Source organism: Sorex araneus, chromosome 5, assembly GCF_027595985.1.
Source record: "Sorex araneus isolate mSorAra2 chromosome 5, mSorAra2.pri, whole genome shotgun sequence".
Lineage (NCBI taxonomy): Eukaryota > Metazoa > Chordata > Mammalia > Eulipotyphla > Soricidae > Sorex > Sorex araneus.
The window spans coordinates 109462181-109475765 of NC_073306.1; the positions used below are offsets into that span (position 1 = coordinate 109462181).

The window sequence follows — 13585 nt, forward strand, 5'->3', positions numbered from 1 at the left end:
AGACAGACCCGTGGGGGTCTCAGCTTCGAGGGTGGGCGGGCTCAGGCTTCTTCCTGTCACTTCCCTCTCTGAGAGGTGGTGGCTGGGACCCAGGAAGCACTTGGCGATGCAGCCCCAGAGCACAGGCTGCACGTACGAGAGGCCTGACTCCGCCACGACCACGGGGCCTCCCGGAACTTGCCAGAGCAACGCTCACGCTGCATCTCCCATCACTTCGGTCTTTGCGTGGGGGAACTGAGGTCCTTTGCAAGGCTGTCATGTGATGGGGCGGGGGGTTGCCCTCGCCGGCTCACTCTGGAAGCTTCCTTCTGCGCCTCTGGCAGTGCTCATCCCGAAGAAGCATGTGATGCCCCCAGCTTGTACTTGGTGCTCAAGGAGCAGCTTCTCCGTAACCTTCCAGGACTGGAAGGGGCTTTGGAGAGGCTTGGTTCCTTCTTTCGTTTTGTTATGTTTTGTTTTAGGGTTATACCCAGCAACACTTGGGCTACTCCTGGCTCTGTGCTCAGGGCTCACTCCTGGCAGTGCTCAGAGGATGGTAGGGGATGCTGGGATTGAGCTGGGGTGGGCTTTGTGCAAGGCAAGTGCTTTAAATCCCATACCGTCGCTCGCCCCTTGTGCTTCATTTTACAGCTGGGAAACGGGGGCTCAAGAGCATTCGAGGGTCTGCTCTGGGTCACGTGACTGTGTGATGTGCCAGTGGGGGTGTCCCAGTGCCTAAGGCGGAGGGATTGTGACGGGGAGATGGGCACTTCTCCCCACCCTGCCTGCTCTAGACTTGAACTGAAGCCACTGTGCTTTGTCACCGCTTCACTCCCTTCTTTCTTCTCATCCTTCTCCAGATTGACAAGTATCTCTATTCCATGAGGCTCTCCGACGAAACTCTATTAGATATCATGACTCGTTTTAAGAGAGAGATGAAGAATGGCCTTTCCCGGGATTTTAATCCAACAGCTACGGTTAAGATGTTGCCAACTTTTGTAAGATCCATTCCTGATGGTTCAGGTGAGTCTCACCCGGAGATTGGCCCCAGGACTGAATGCTCTGTGAAATCAGCCTTCTAACCTTCATTCATTCATTCATTCATTCATTCATTCATTCATTCATTCATCCATTCCTTCATTATCCTTTCCAACTTACTTTATCCATTTATCCTTCCCTCCACCCACCCCTCATCTATCCATCCATCGTCCATCCATCCCTTCCTCACCCATCCATCTCTCCATCTGTCATGTTTCCATCCCTCCATTCCTCCATCCATCCCTCTATAATTCATCCATTCATCCATCCTTCTCTTCCTCCCTCCCTCCCTCCCTCCATCCACCCAGCTATCCTCCAACATTTCCTGGGCATCTGTTGTGTGTCAAGCACAGGGATAATACCATATAGTTGGACAAGGCTGATTCGTTCTCATTGGCCTGAATGTCTAGTGACTTACAGTAAGAAAAAACAGCGTCTATGGATACTGCAGATGCTTTGTGGGTTGCTCTTATGTCTTCAGAACGCAAAGCACTCTAGAACAAACAGAGAGCTCATTTTTAGCAGAATTCTATTATGGTACCACATCCCTTATTGCCTTCAGATAAGTATCAAATCTTAATAACAGGTAAGTTAAGACTCAGGAGAGAGTCTGATCCTCATTGGAACAGATTTCTTATATGCTGAATGTAGATCATCTCTAAAGCCCACAAATGGCAAAGGGGCGGTGAGATTGGACAAAAAAGTTATCCATCCCTGCCTCCGCTGACTCATTCCCGGGAATCCCGCTCTAGGCCAGGGTTCACCTGCTTGCATGCGAGAGGTCGAGAACTTATGAGGAAGTTTCTTGCTCAGGTGGGAGCACACACCCTCCTGCTGTTTCCTGTCTCTGGGAGCTCATTTGAGATGGTGAGTCAGGGGCCAGAGGTGTGACTCAGCTATTGAGCACGTACCATGAGTGTGTGAGGCCCTGGGTTCCATTCCCAGCAACTCTGTCTCCATCTCTGTCTGTCTGTCTGTCTGTCTGTCTGTCTGTCTGTCTCTCTCTCTCTCTCTCTCTCTCTCTCTCTCTCACACACACACACACACACACACACACACACACACATTCAGGACATCAGGGATGTAGCTTGCAGAATGAATATCATTTAGAACTGATCTTACATGGGAGGGCCCTTGGGACAATGGCAGAGGGAAGCACTCTGTCATCTCCCTGTTCCTGTTGTTTATTGGTGGGTTAATTCTTGTGCTCTTTGCAGCATTCTGACCTCAGTCCAGTCCCTTTGTGCTGTGCGGTGGGCCCCTGCCCTGCCTTCGCTTCTCCTTTATACCCACCAAGAGCCACCTGGAGTCATCAGAATGAGGGGCTCCTTCCTTCCTAGCAAACCAGGGAGCTCTTGCCCCTCTGAAACGGTCACCGCTACCGTATTGTTTCGGAGCAGGAGACTCCATGGTGGTTCTGACCCCCGGCTTGCTGCAAGCCCGGCTGTGAAGTGGCCTCACAGCTTTCCCAAACCTTCCAAGAAACATCTTACCTTTCCTGCTGGCCTTGACACCAGAGTGCTAGACTCAGGTTTTTGATTTTGTTTCTGTTTCTTGTTTGGTGCATGATCTCAGGCTTACTTTTGGCTCTGCACTCAGGAATCACTCCTGGTGCTGGCGGTGCTTGGGGGACCATATGGGATGCCAGGGATTGAACCCCAGTTGGCCCCGAGCAAGGCAGAAGCCCTACCCACTATACTGTCACTCCTGTCCTAGGCTCAGGGTTTTTTTCAACAGAATCTGATTAGAGTTTTGAACTCTGTTAAAAAGTTTCAGGAATACATTGACTCGTTATATTTTGTTTTATCTTATTTTTTTTTTTTGTTTTTTTTTTGGGGGTACATCCAGCAGTGTTTGTTCTGGGCTTAGTCTTGGCTCTGTGCTCATGGATCACTCCGGTGGTGGGGGACCACGTATGGTGTCGGGAATTCTACCTTTGTCAGTTGTGTGCAAGGCAAGTGCCTCACCTGTGTCCCATCTCTCCCTCCCCTGCCCCCACTTTGTATTTTTGATGTGGGCGATGACTCTTCCGTTAACTGTTTTTTTTTTTTAAGCCCTGAAATGGATATTAGCTGCTGCTTTTCCCTTTCTGAGTAGGAAAGGCATGAATAATAAAGAAGGGAAATATCGATGCCTTTTTGTTCTGGTGTCTTGGCTTAGTTCAAATCCCTCGTCTAAGCCACCTTGTTTCCAGGAATGGCTGCCCTCTCATGCGGCTTCGGGGGAGTCCAGGAGACACTCTCTCATTCCTGGAAAACCCCTTTTTCTGCTTTCCCCTTTTTGACTGTAGCACTGTATCACTGTCGTCCGTTGTTCATCGTTTTGCTCGAGCGGGCACCGGTAACGTCTCTATTGTAAGACTTCTTGTTACTGTTTTTGGCATATCGAATACACCATGGGTAGCTTGCCAGGCTCTGATGTGTGGGCGGGATACTTTCGGTAGCTTGCCAGACTCTCTGAGAGGGGCAGAGGAATCGAACCCGGGTTGGCCACATGCAAGGCCTACCCACTGTGCTACCCACTGTGCTATCGCTCCTGCCAGTTAGACTCTAAGCTTTTTGAGGGTGAATTAAGTTGACTATTTCCTTATTTCAGCTTCACGGTTCCTAGAAGCATGCCATCACTTAAAGAATAAGTTAAACTATTTGGTTTGTGGTATGGTCACAGTTAATACTGGGGACCCCAAATCTTATACGTAGTATTACTCTCTAAGAACAGAAGATTACTTCTTTTTAGGGGGAGTCCCAAAGCTGGTAGTGTTTGGGGGTCACCTCTGTCCGTGCTTTGGAAGCCGTCTGCTGCCAGCGACTGTCCCCAGGGCTCTTGCATGCACAACATGCCCTCCAGCTCATTGAGCCTTCTCCCCAACACCTGTTTTGATTATTATTTTAGATCTTACTGGCTTTATTCAGCAGTTTATGAATCAGGAAAACATCAAATCTAGCAGATGGAAGAGCTCAGCAAGGCAAAGGGTTTATGGATAGAAGAAATAGGAAGAAGGAAATTGTTCTGGGCAGCAACAGAGAATTGTTACTGCTATCTTTATTTTTATTTTTTGCTTTTTGGGTCACACCAGTGATGCTCAGGGGTTACTCCTGGCTTTGACCTCAGGAATTACCCTTGGTGGTGCTCAGGGAACCTCATGGGATGCCAGGTTGAACCCTGGTCAGCCGCATGCAAGGCAAACGCCCTACCCACTGTACTACCACACCAGGCTTGGTTATTGCGGTCTTAAACCATAGTAGGGGTGGCAGAAGTAGGCTCAGGATGACCTGCCCTGTGCCGACCAGGTGATTCCTGGTGACTGGATTAAGATTCTGTGTCTGGAAGGGCAGAAACTATCCTTCGCTTCTGGTTTGGTGGCATGAGGCTTAGCATGAGTGACTCCATTTTAGGGTCGCTGGTGTCTCGCACTTCAGTGTCTTCACTGCAAGCTTGCCTTCTCTCACACAGCTTCTCATCCTGCACCAGCCTTCTCTGTAATTAGGAGACTCTGAAGTTTGTCGTTTCCATCTGTTCTCATCCACTTAAATTTTTTTTAAAAAAAGATTTCTTCTTTTTAAAGTAGCTGAGTCATTTTCCACTGAGTACGTGTACCAAGACTTTTTTATTCTTGTTTGTTATTTACTTAACGGTAGTACCAATATTATTGTTTTTCTGATTTTGGTTTTGGGTTTTGGGCCTTGCCCAGGGGTGCTCAGGGCTTACTCTTGGCTCTGCACTCAAGGATCACTTATAACTGAACTTGGGAGACCATCTGGAGTGCTGGGGATCGAACTTGACTTCTTGCAAGGCAAGTGCCCTGCCCACTGTACTATCATATGGACCCCTAATATTACTGTTTCATATTTGCAGAGCTGCTACACATTTTTTTAAAAAAAAACTATTTTAAGGCAAAGCTATTTTTTGTGCTTTTTTTTTGAACCATGATGTGTGTATATGAATGTATGCATAAAACCATCAGATTTATGTATTTGTCTGACAAGTTGAGTTTTTTAAAAGACACTATTAAAATTGCCCCAGGAATGGCAAGAAAAAAAGTTTGAAAATTTCTTTCCAGGCACCACAGTCAGGATTCTGGAGGCAGGGTGGGCTATGGAGCTGGTGATATTTGGCCTCTAGTGGGTCTAACTCTTCTGGCCCCTGGCTGGCAGTGCCCAGGGAACATGCAATGCCAGATTGAACTCAGGGCCTCACGTATACGTGGCACGTGCCATCTCAGTTGTGCTATCTCCTGATCCTGAAAATACTTCTTCCCCCCCGCCCCCCCCCCCCGTGTTTGGGCTGGTCGCTTACTTTTTCCGGCCCGAGATCCCCTCTCTGGAGAACTTTCTGGGTTGTTCTGGAAGTTCTCTTCATTTCTGAAACCTCCCGAACGTACGTGTGCTAGCCTTGTCTTGCATGCCGGCACAGAAATCGACACTGCAGGGAGGGCATGTCTCGTTCTGAGAGGCAAAGCCACCACACAGGTGGCATTTCTCGTGCTCGGGTTTTGTTTGCCCTGTGTCCCAGCGCAGGCCTGAGCTCGAGAGGGACATCTGTGCGGGTGTTTGTTTTCCCCATTGGTTGGTAATAACGGCCTTCATTAGAGAGCGGAGAGCTGTCAGGGGCTCTTCAGACGCCGTGTTTAATGAGCCTTGGCTGCGGGCTCCGGCCCCTGGTCTCGTGGAGACGGCCGTGTGGGAAGCGAGCGCGAGCGGCGGGAAGGCTCCGGCTGTGCACTTGGAGAGGAAGTTGGAGGGCGGCCCACGGGGATGTTTGAGGAAGACGCGCTCAGAACGCTGGGTGCAGCCGGCTGTGCTGCCCGGCTGGGTGACCTTGGAGAAGGCTCTCGACTTCCCTAGCTGGGCCCCTGTTTGCTCATCTGTAGAAGAGATAGGGTGACCTCTCCTGCTCCAGGGGCCTTACGGGGACATGGCAAAAAGAAAGCCCTGGAAAGCTGTGCCGTGGGACTTAGCTGACCCCCTGCCACCCTCCTCATCATACCTGTCACACCTGAACGGTTGACTCTGAGCGTTTTTTTTTGTTTTGTTTTTTTTGTTTTTGGGTCACACCTGGCAATGCTCAGGAGTTACTCCTGGCTCTGCACTCAGGAATTACTCCTGGCGGTGTTCAGGGGACCATATGGGATGCCGGGATTCGAACCCAGGTTGGCTGTGTGCAAGGCAAACTCCCTACCCACTGTACTGTTGCTCCAGCCCCAACTCTGAGCGTTTTGTGGAAGACTCTCCTCAGACGAGGCCTGTCAAGGCTCCCCACTTTCCCCACCACATCATACCAGTTAGGCCTAAATAGGTAGGTTCAGCCATGGAGGAAGGATCCAGGGTTGGAGTTTTTGTTAGTTTGATTTGATTGGGGGGCCACACCTGGTGGTGCTTAGGACTTACTCCTGGCTCTGCACTCGGGGGTCACTCCTGGCAGTGCTTGGGGAACTCCATGGGGTGCAGGGATTGAACTAGGCTTGGGTGTGTGTCAGGCAAGTGAGTGTCTTAACTCTGCCGTCCTATTCCTCTGGCCGTGGATCTGGAGTTTTTCTGAATTCACCAGCATCCCTGTAATCCTGCACAGGAGGAGGCAGGGAAAAAGAAAGAAGGTAGTGCAGGCTCACTTGTCCTCATTTATACCCCAGAGAATGAGGAGCCTACCCCAGTCACAGTGGGTGACTAGACCCTCAGCTCTGCCGTAGGGAGCCAACCTGAGTGAAAGGGGGTAATAGTAAAGCCCCTTTGTGATGGAGGACAAATTCAAACTCAGTTTTGTACAAACCGAAAAGGGGAATTTCTAGACTCTTGGAAGCAGGGTGACTGGGTAGAAGGTGGCCTCTGTCCCTTAGTCTTTTAGGCTGAAGTTGGCTTTGCAGAAGCCAGCTGCCCACATACATTCATGGTGGTAAGTCCTGGCTGAGTTCAGCCGGGAGCTGGCTCTCCTGCAGGTGGTCTTGGACAGAGCACCAATTGGCTGCCCGCTGGGGCCACGTGACCATTCATGATGTGACTCTGGATGCGCCTGAATCACAGAGCTGGAGCCAAGGTTGGGTCCAGCACCAACCTCATAGATAAAAAGTAGAGCTGGGGGGTGTGGGGTGTGGGGTGGTGGTGGTGGTGAGGTGTTCTAAAGAGATGCTAGATCATCAACAGAATGTATGCTAGGAATTTTGTTGTCCTTACTGAAGATTGGTCGTTGGTGCCCTTGGCCTGGCAGAGGCTAGACCTGGAGGGCCTTGCCTTTGATACCCGCAGTCCTTGGTGAGCCAGCAGCAAACACTGACCCACTGCCTGCTCTCTGCACCACTCAGTCCATGGGGAGGGAGGGAGCACGGTGGACGGCACTGGCCCTCACCCTGCTTATCCTCCCAGTGAGGCCGATAAGACGAAGGCACGGAAGGAGGAACGAGCATCCCAGTATTTGCAAGTAATAGTGACTAAGTGCTGGGAGAGGCCCTGGCCTTGCCATGAGCCAGTCATTTGACTGGTTTGGCTGGAGCTTCCTTATCCCTGAGCCCAGAAGGTGAGTTAATGTTTGTCCCGTTTCTGGAGCTGCAGATGTGGTTTTCAGAAGAGGTGCCAACTTCCCTTTCCTGGAGCCGTCGCGGGCACACTCCGCAGCCAAGGTCGCCGCCCCGGGAAGGACCAGGAGTGGCACCTTGCCTGACAGCAACCCCCACTTCTACATTGCTTGCAAGAGCAGGACCCCTCAAATCCATCAGGTCCCATGGCAGCCATGTGCCATTGAGCCTTGTCCTGACATACCAAAACCAGCTTTTCTGATTGTTTCTCTGACTCTTGACTCCCTCAGGCCGCCTCAGCTGGTGCTTGTTAAACACAGGAGCCCCCCTCCCCCAGCATTGCGTGCAGAGTGCAGGGGAGGCTGGGGAAGGGGCTTTGCAGAGCTACGATAGTGCATGTCACCGCCGGGTCCCCCAGACTGAATACCAGTCTGACCTACAAGCAGCTGACACCAGTCCACCAGTCCTCTTGGTGCTGGCCGCTGCAGACACTCAGGCTACAAGCCACGGGCAGTCGTGCCCACCTGTCGTCACCTGGCACTCAGACATAAGAACCGCTTTAACTTTCCCATCTTTGACGTCGCTGAAGGCGAGATCTTGGCCTGAGCTGATGACTGAAAAACGGGCCCCAGCTATTTTTATTTGTTTGTCAAGTTCTGCCAAGGAGTCAGCTTCACGAAACAGGAAGTAAATTGGTGTGCACGTCTAAAACACTGAGGCTGGTCAGAGGGCCGAAGTGGGGGCCTGACGCTCAGGAATCCCGGTTCAGTCTCCAGCACCACCCGGTGCCCTGAACACCACTGGGTGTGGCCCTCTCACACAGCAAATAGACCTGTTGGCTGGACTCGGTTTTCACTCTGTCCACTGAAGCACAAAGCCACAGGAAACCACACGGAGTTACGGAGAGGACATCCCGCCAACCCCCCAAGAAGTGACCATCCTGACGGGTTCAGGTCTCTCGAATGCCAACCCCGGGATGGTCCTGGCCCCAAGGTCTGCCTAGAAAGTTGTTTTCCTCCATGCCTAAGTGTTTAAGTTTCTGGGTTGAAATCCTGCCTCTGGTTGTATGTTTGGACAAGTTATGGACCCCACGTGGCTTTTACTTGCTCATCTCTGGACTCGGGATGCTAATAGTTCCTCCCTCCTTCCTGGGCGTGGCCGCGGGAGCAGAGTGAGTTTCAGGGTTTGTGAACTGAGGGTAAAAGAAGACACTTTTGAGGGGGTGACAGAGAAGGAGACTGTCATACCAAATATGATGCCAAATATTTCAGCAGGGGTTTGACCCAGGAGTCGCACACGTGCCCTGAAGGTTAGGATTCTGCTAGAAACTTTAAACTCTCAGCAAACTCAGGGTTGGAATATGCCACCAATCCATGACACAAACATACCCCATCTTGTTGATCCATTGACTTGTGGGGGGACACTTGGGTTTTCATCTGGGGATGTTCCTAACCCAGGTCCCTCTTGGTCACACAGACTCTGTGGTGGTTGTTGCGATGTGGTATGTGTGCGTGTATATTCTGTGGAGTATATTCAGCCTAGAAGGGACCAAACACGGACACACTGCAATAGAGATGAGTTTATAAGCCTTTAGGGACGTGAAGTAAGCCAGACACAAAAGGGCATGTATTCAGGGCTGGAGCCATAGTACAGTGGGGAGGGTGTTTGCCTTGCATGTGCTAACCCAGGCTCAATCCCTGGCATTCCTGATGGTTCCCTGCGCACTGCCAGGAGTGATTCCTGAGTGCAGGACTAACCCATGAGCTTCATTGGGCGTGACCCAAACAACAACAACAACAACAAAATGCACCCTTCTGTGATTCTGCTTTTGGCAGATCTAGAATAGAGGAACTCAGAGGGACAGAATGAACAGACATGTCCGTGGTTTCCGGGAACCAGGGGAAGGGAGAGGGAGTTACTGATCACTGGTCCTGTGTGGGGCGATGCGAAGGGGTAAGGAAAAGTTTTGGAAATAGTGATGGTTGTGCAGCATCGGAAATGGGACTGATTCACGCCACTGAGTCCTACAGTTAGCACTGGTAGGCATGCAGCCATGACTAACAGAAAGAGATGGAGCTTGCACTTTGCACCAAGGGACCCATCTCTGGCACTCCATGGCTGTCCGGCCCCTGGCAGTACCTGGTGTGGCCCAACAAAACATGGCGACCGTGGTCCATTCATGTGACACAGATTCTCCTCCTCCCTTCCACTAGCCTTGTGGCCTCCACGGGAATAAGTTGACCGAGGACTGGGTGCATGGAATGGACCCAAGGCCTGAGAGGCAGGTGTTCTCTCTGGGTGGAAATGCTGTAAATGCTGTTTTTTATGCTGCTGCTGTTTATATAGGGGCTACACCTGGCAGTGCTCAGGGAGATCATGTGGGCGCCTGTAGAGTGTCACTTCTGTGCTTTGAGTCATCGCCCCAGCCACTGAAATGCTATATGAAATGTGTGTGGGGAGAGGGGGGTTTGAGAGCGGTGGGGGTCAGCTGGGGGTTGGACCTTATCCAGAGGTGTTCGTGGTCTCTGTGCTTGAGGGCGCACCCCTGGTGGTGCTTGGGCGACCGTATGCAGTGCCAGGGATTAATCTAGGGTCGGCTGCTTGAGTGCCATAGCCCTCAGCACTCTCTCTCTCTCTCCGGCCCCAGCAGTGCTGTCTTGGAAACGGGTTCAGAGCAGAATGGAGGGGGACTTGGTGCTGGCGTTGTCTGTCCACGCCCCGTAGCTGGGAAGGAGACTGGGATTGTTTGAGGTCTCCGCCTGGGGCTACAGGGGGCTGGAAGCTTCCCCTCGTTGTCTCTTCCGGCCTGCGAAGAGGGTGTGCGTGCCCGTCTCCCGCCGTCTGTGGGTGCAAGGCCCCGGGCTCCTCATCTGACGTGATCCTGCTCTCTCCCTGCAGAGAAGGGAGACTTCATTGCCCTGGATCTCGGCGGGTCTTCCTTCCGGATCCTGCGGGTGCAAGTCAGCCACGAGAAGAAGCAGAATGTTGTCATGGAGTCCCTGAGCTACCCCACCCCGGAGAACATCATGCACGGCAGCGGGAGCCAGGTGGGTGCCGGCCCCCTCCGCAGGGCCCTGGTGACTCTCTACGACCCTCCTGCAGCTCCCTTAGGCCGCATCAGGCAGCAGGAATCCGAGGTCTCGGCCCAGCAGCTCACTGGGGCCTCTCGGTACCCAAGTTAACAGCCCTGTATGAGTCCTGGTACAGAAAGAGGAGGGCAGGCCTTGGCTTGGGGTTCATCATTGCCTCCTCATGCACCCAGCACTGGAGCCCAGGTTGGGGGTCCAGCGTCCCCTCCCCAGACTCCTGCCTTGGCTGAGGGATCTTGTGCATGCTCAGAAGGCCTTATTGGACCTGGCCGTGCGCCCCAGGTCCAGGAAGCTCCTGACTGGTGCTGTGGTGGCTTTGGCGACCCCGGTGCCAGCTGGCCACTGCCCATTTGTCTGTGCCAACCTCGCCAAATATTTGCTGTTGGGGAGGTGTGTGCTAAGGTCCGTGGCACAGTTCCCCAGAAAAGCCACTTGTCCCCTCGACTCCCCTTCCTTATGAGATGAGTGCTGGGAGCTGGAGCGGCTGGCAACCTGCCCAGCGGGACCCCTCAGTCCTCTTTCGTGGACTTGCCATGGGGTCGCAGGCCTCCCACTCTGCCTGGTCGTGGCCACCGTGGCTGCTCCCCAGCAGGTGGGCAGAGGCCTCAGGCCACGTCCCGCCTTGCCATTGGCAACCCGGCCCCAGCTCTCGCTGTTCTTGTGGCTATGCTGATCCACCCCTGCCTGAGACCTTCACCCGGGGTCTCCCATCCCCTCCGTGCAACCGACAGGGGCATACCCTGACCCACGAGGAGCAGGATGGATTTAGGTGTGACTCCAGGAAGCGCCTTGCCCTGAGATGCATTCTCAGCACAGCCTGGGCCTCTTCGCTCTAGCAGGTCTCGCTTTGTTTTGGGTCACCCCAGCCGTGTTCAGGGCTTCCTCCTGGCTCTGCACTCAGGAATTACTCCTGTCAGTGCTCAGGGGATCATATGGGATGCCGGAGATCGAACCTCGGTCAGCCGCGTCCGAGGCAGGCGCCCTCCCCTCTGTGCTGTCGCTCTTCTTAGCCCAGGTTTCCGAAGCCTCTTGGTCTCTTGCTGCTGCCTCTGCCCCTGTCAGTTTGCACAGAAAAGGTGATGATGATGATGACAGTCGAGGGTTATAGCAAAGGGGGTTTCTGGTGCTGACCTCTTCATGGGCAGCTGTGGCTGGTGACTGTCCAGTGGACCAGTTGACACCACATGTAAGTGTGTGCTTTGCCTGGCTCATACTTGAGTCAAAAGTGAAAAAAAGAAGGACTGAAGAGGATTCACTTACTGGGCAGCTTGAGGCTCATGGCCTTTTCCACGGAGCTTCCGGAATGTGCAGAGAGAGACAGAGGGTCCATCAGTGACTCCACCTGGGCGGCCAGTGGAGCCCAAGGCCTCAGCATGGCAGATGAGTTTCTATTGTTCTAGAATTTTCTCGACTCCTGCCGTAACACATTAGTGACCACAGAGAGGCCAGTTCTAGTTGAAGGGTTTGGAGTGTTTCTTCAACTTTCTCTGCCTGTGGAGCAGATTCTTTATTTTACTGTTGGGATTTTCAGGACACACTAGGTTAGTGCTCAGGGCTTACTTCTGGCTCTGTGCTCAAGGGTGACTCCTGGCAGTGCTCAGAGGACCATATGCATTGCCAGGGACTGAATCAGGGTTGGCCTTAACCCCACCACTGTCTCTTGGACCCCGTCTGGCTCTTTCTAGTGGATGCTTTTCTGCTGGTTCACTCAGCCCTGAGCCTGGGACACAGCTGTGGTCGTATAGCAGCTCCTTTCTACATGCATGCATGCATGCGTGCATGTGTGTGTGTGCATGTGCGTGAATGTGTGTGCATGTGCGTGCATGCGTGTGTGTGTGTGTGTTGGGTAGGGAAGAACTGCATGCCCCTTCTCCTGACACGCTCACACCTCTCCCCACTGCCCTGTGCTCCTTCCAGCTCTTCGACCATGTTGCTGAGTGCCTGGGAGACTTCTTGGAGAAAAAGAACATTAAGGGCAAGAACTTACCCGTGGGATTCACATTTTCCTTCCCTTGCCGGCAATCCAAGATAGACGAGGTAAGGATCTTTCCAGCTGGTGGGAAGTCCCAGGGTGGAAAAGCTTACGACCCCTTTTCTCCTCCACATGCTCCTTGGCTTTCCCGGAGGCCGCGTGGGGTAGATTCAGAGGTGTAGAGGCAGGGCTGCAAGGCCATGGCACCTTTCATGTTCCAGTTACTTCCCAGTGATTTATGTGGGATTTGTTTGTTTGTTTGTTTGTTTGTCTTTTCATTTTGGGTTTTGGACCATACCCGGCAGTGCTCAGGACTTAGCCCTGGCTCTGTGCTCAGGGACCACTCCTGGCCAAGCTCAGGGGACCATGTGGGGTGCCGGGGAACAAACCTGGGTCGGCCACATGCCAGGCAAATGTCCTTCCCGCTCTTCTATTGCTTCAACCCAATTTATATATTTGGATTTCAAGGGGGTGCCCCCCTGCAGGACTTACTGGGGACTTGGGGGCTGGTTCAGCCCAGCTCAGTGGGTGACATGGTGGGTATGGTGGTTAGGGGGAGGCGGGTGCTAGGACCTCCTGTCCCTGCCCGTAGCCCCAGAGAGCCCCTCGTCTCCTTTCTGCACTCAAGTGACTTCTTGTACCCCCCAGTCTGTCCTTTGTTCACTCACTCATCCGTTTAGCAGGAAGCAGCACCCAGATGACACGTGACACCCAGATCCCATAGCGCACCCCAGGAATGCAGGCTGGGAGTGACCTTGATCCTTCTCTACCCACAGAGAGGGAGAACCGCACGCCTGCACGCACACAGGCTGCAGCTTAGCACCGTGAGCTTGATAGCTCCTTCACAGGGGACCCAGCTCTGTCCTCACAGGCCCCTTGTGGTTACCACGCATCGTGTTCCAGTGTCCAGGGGCTGAGCACTCCCCGTCCCCTCTTCATGGGGCTCCGGCTTCCCGGGAGCCTGCGCTCGTACTTCTGTTCCACACAGGCTGGCCCCCGAGC

General features: G+C 52.9%; 1 protein-coding gene across 1 annotated transcript in view; it reads left to right on the forward strand.

Moving 5' to 3' along the window:
• HK1 (hexokinase 1) overlaps window positions 1-13585 on the forward strand; it is a 65322-nt gene that overhangs the window by 19671 nt on the left and 32066 nt on the right. The window contains exons 2-4 of the mRNA XM_004617115.2: window positions 840-1002; window positions 10421-10569; window positions 12529-12648. Of these exons, the coding sequence (XP_004617172.1) occupies window positions 840-1002; window positions 10421-10569; window positions 12529-12648 (432 nt within the window). The remainder of the gene's footprint in view (window positions 1-839; window positions 1003-10420; window positions 10570-12528; window positions 12649-13585) is intronic.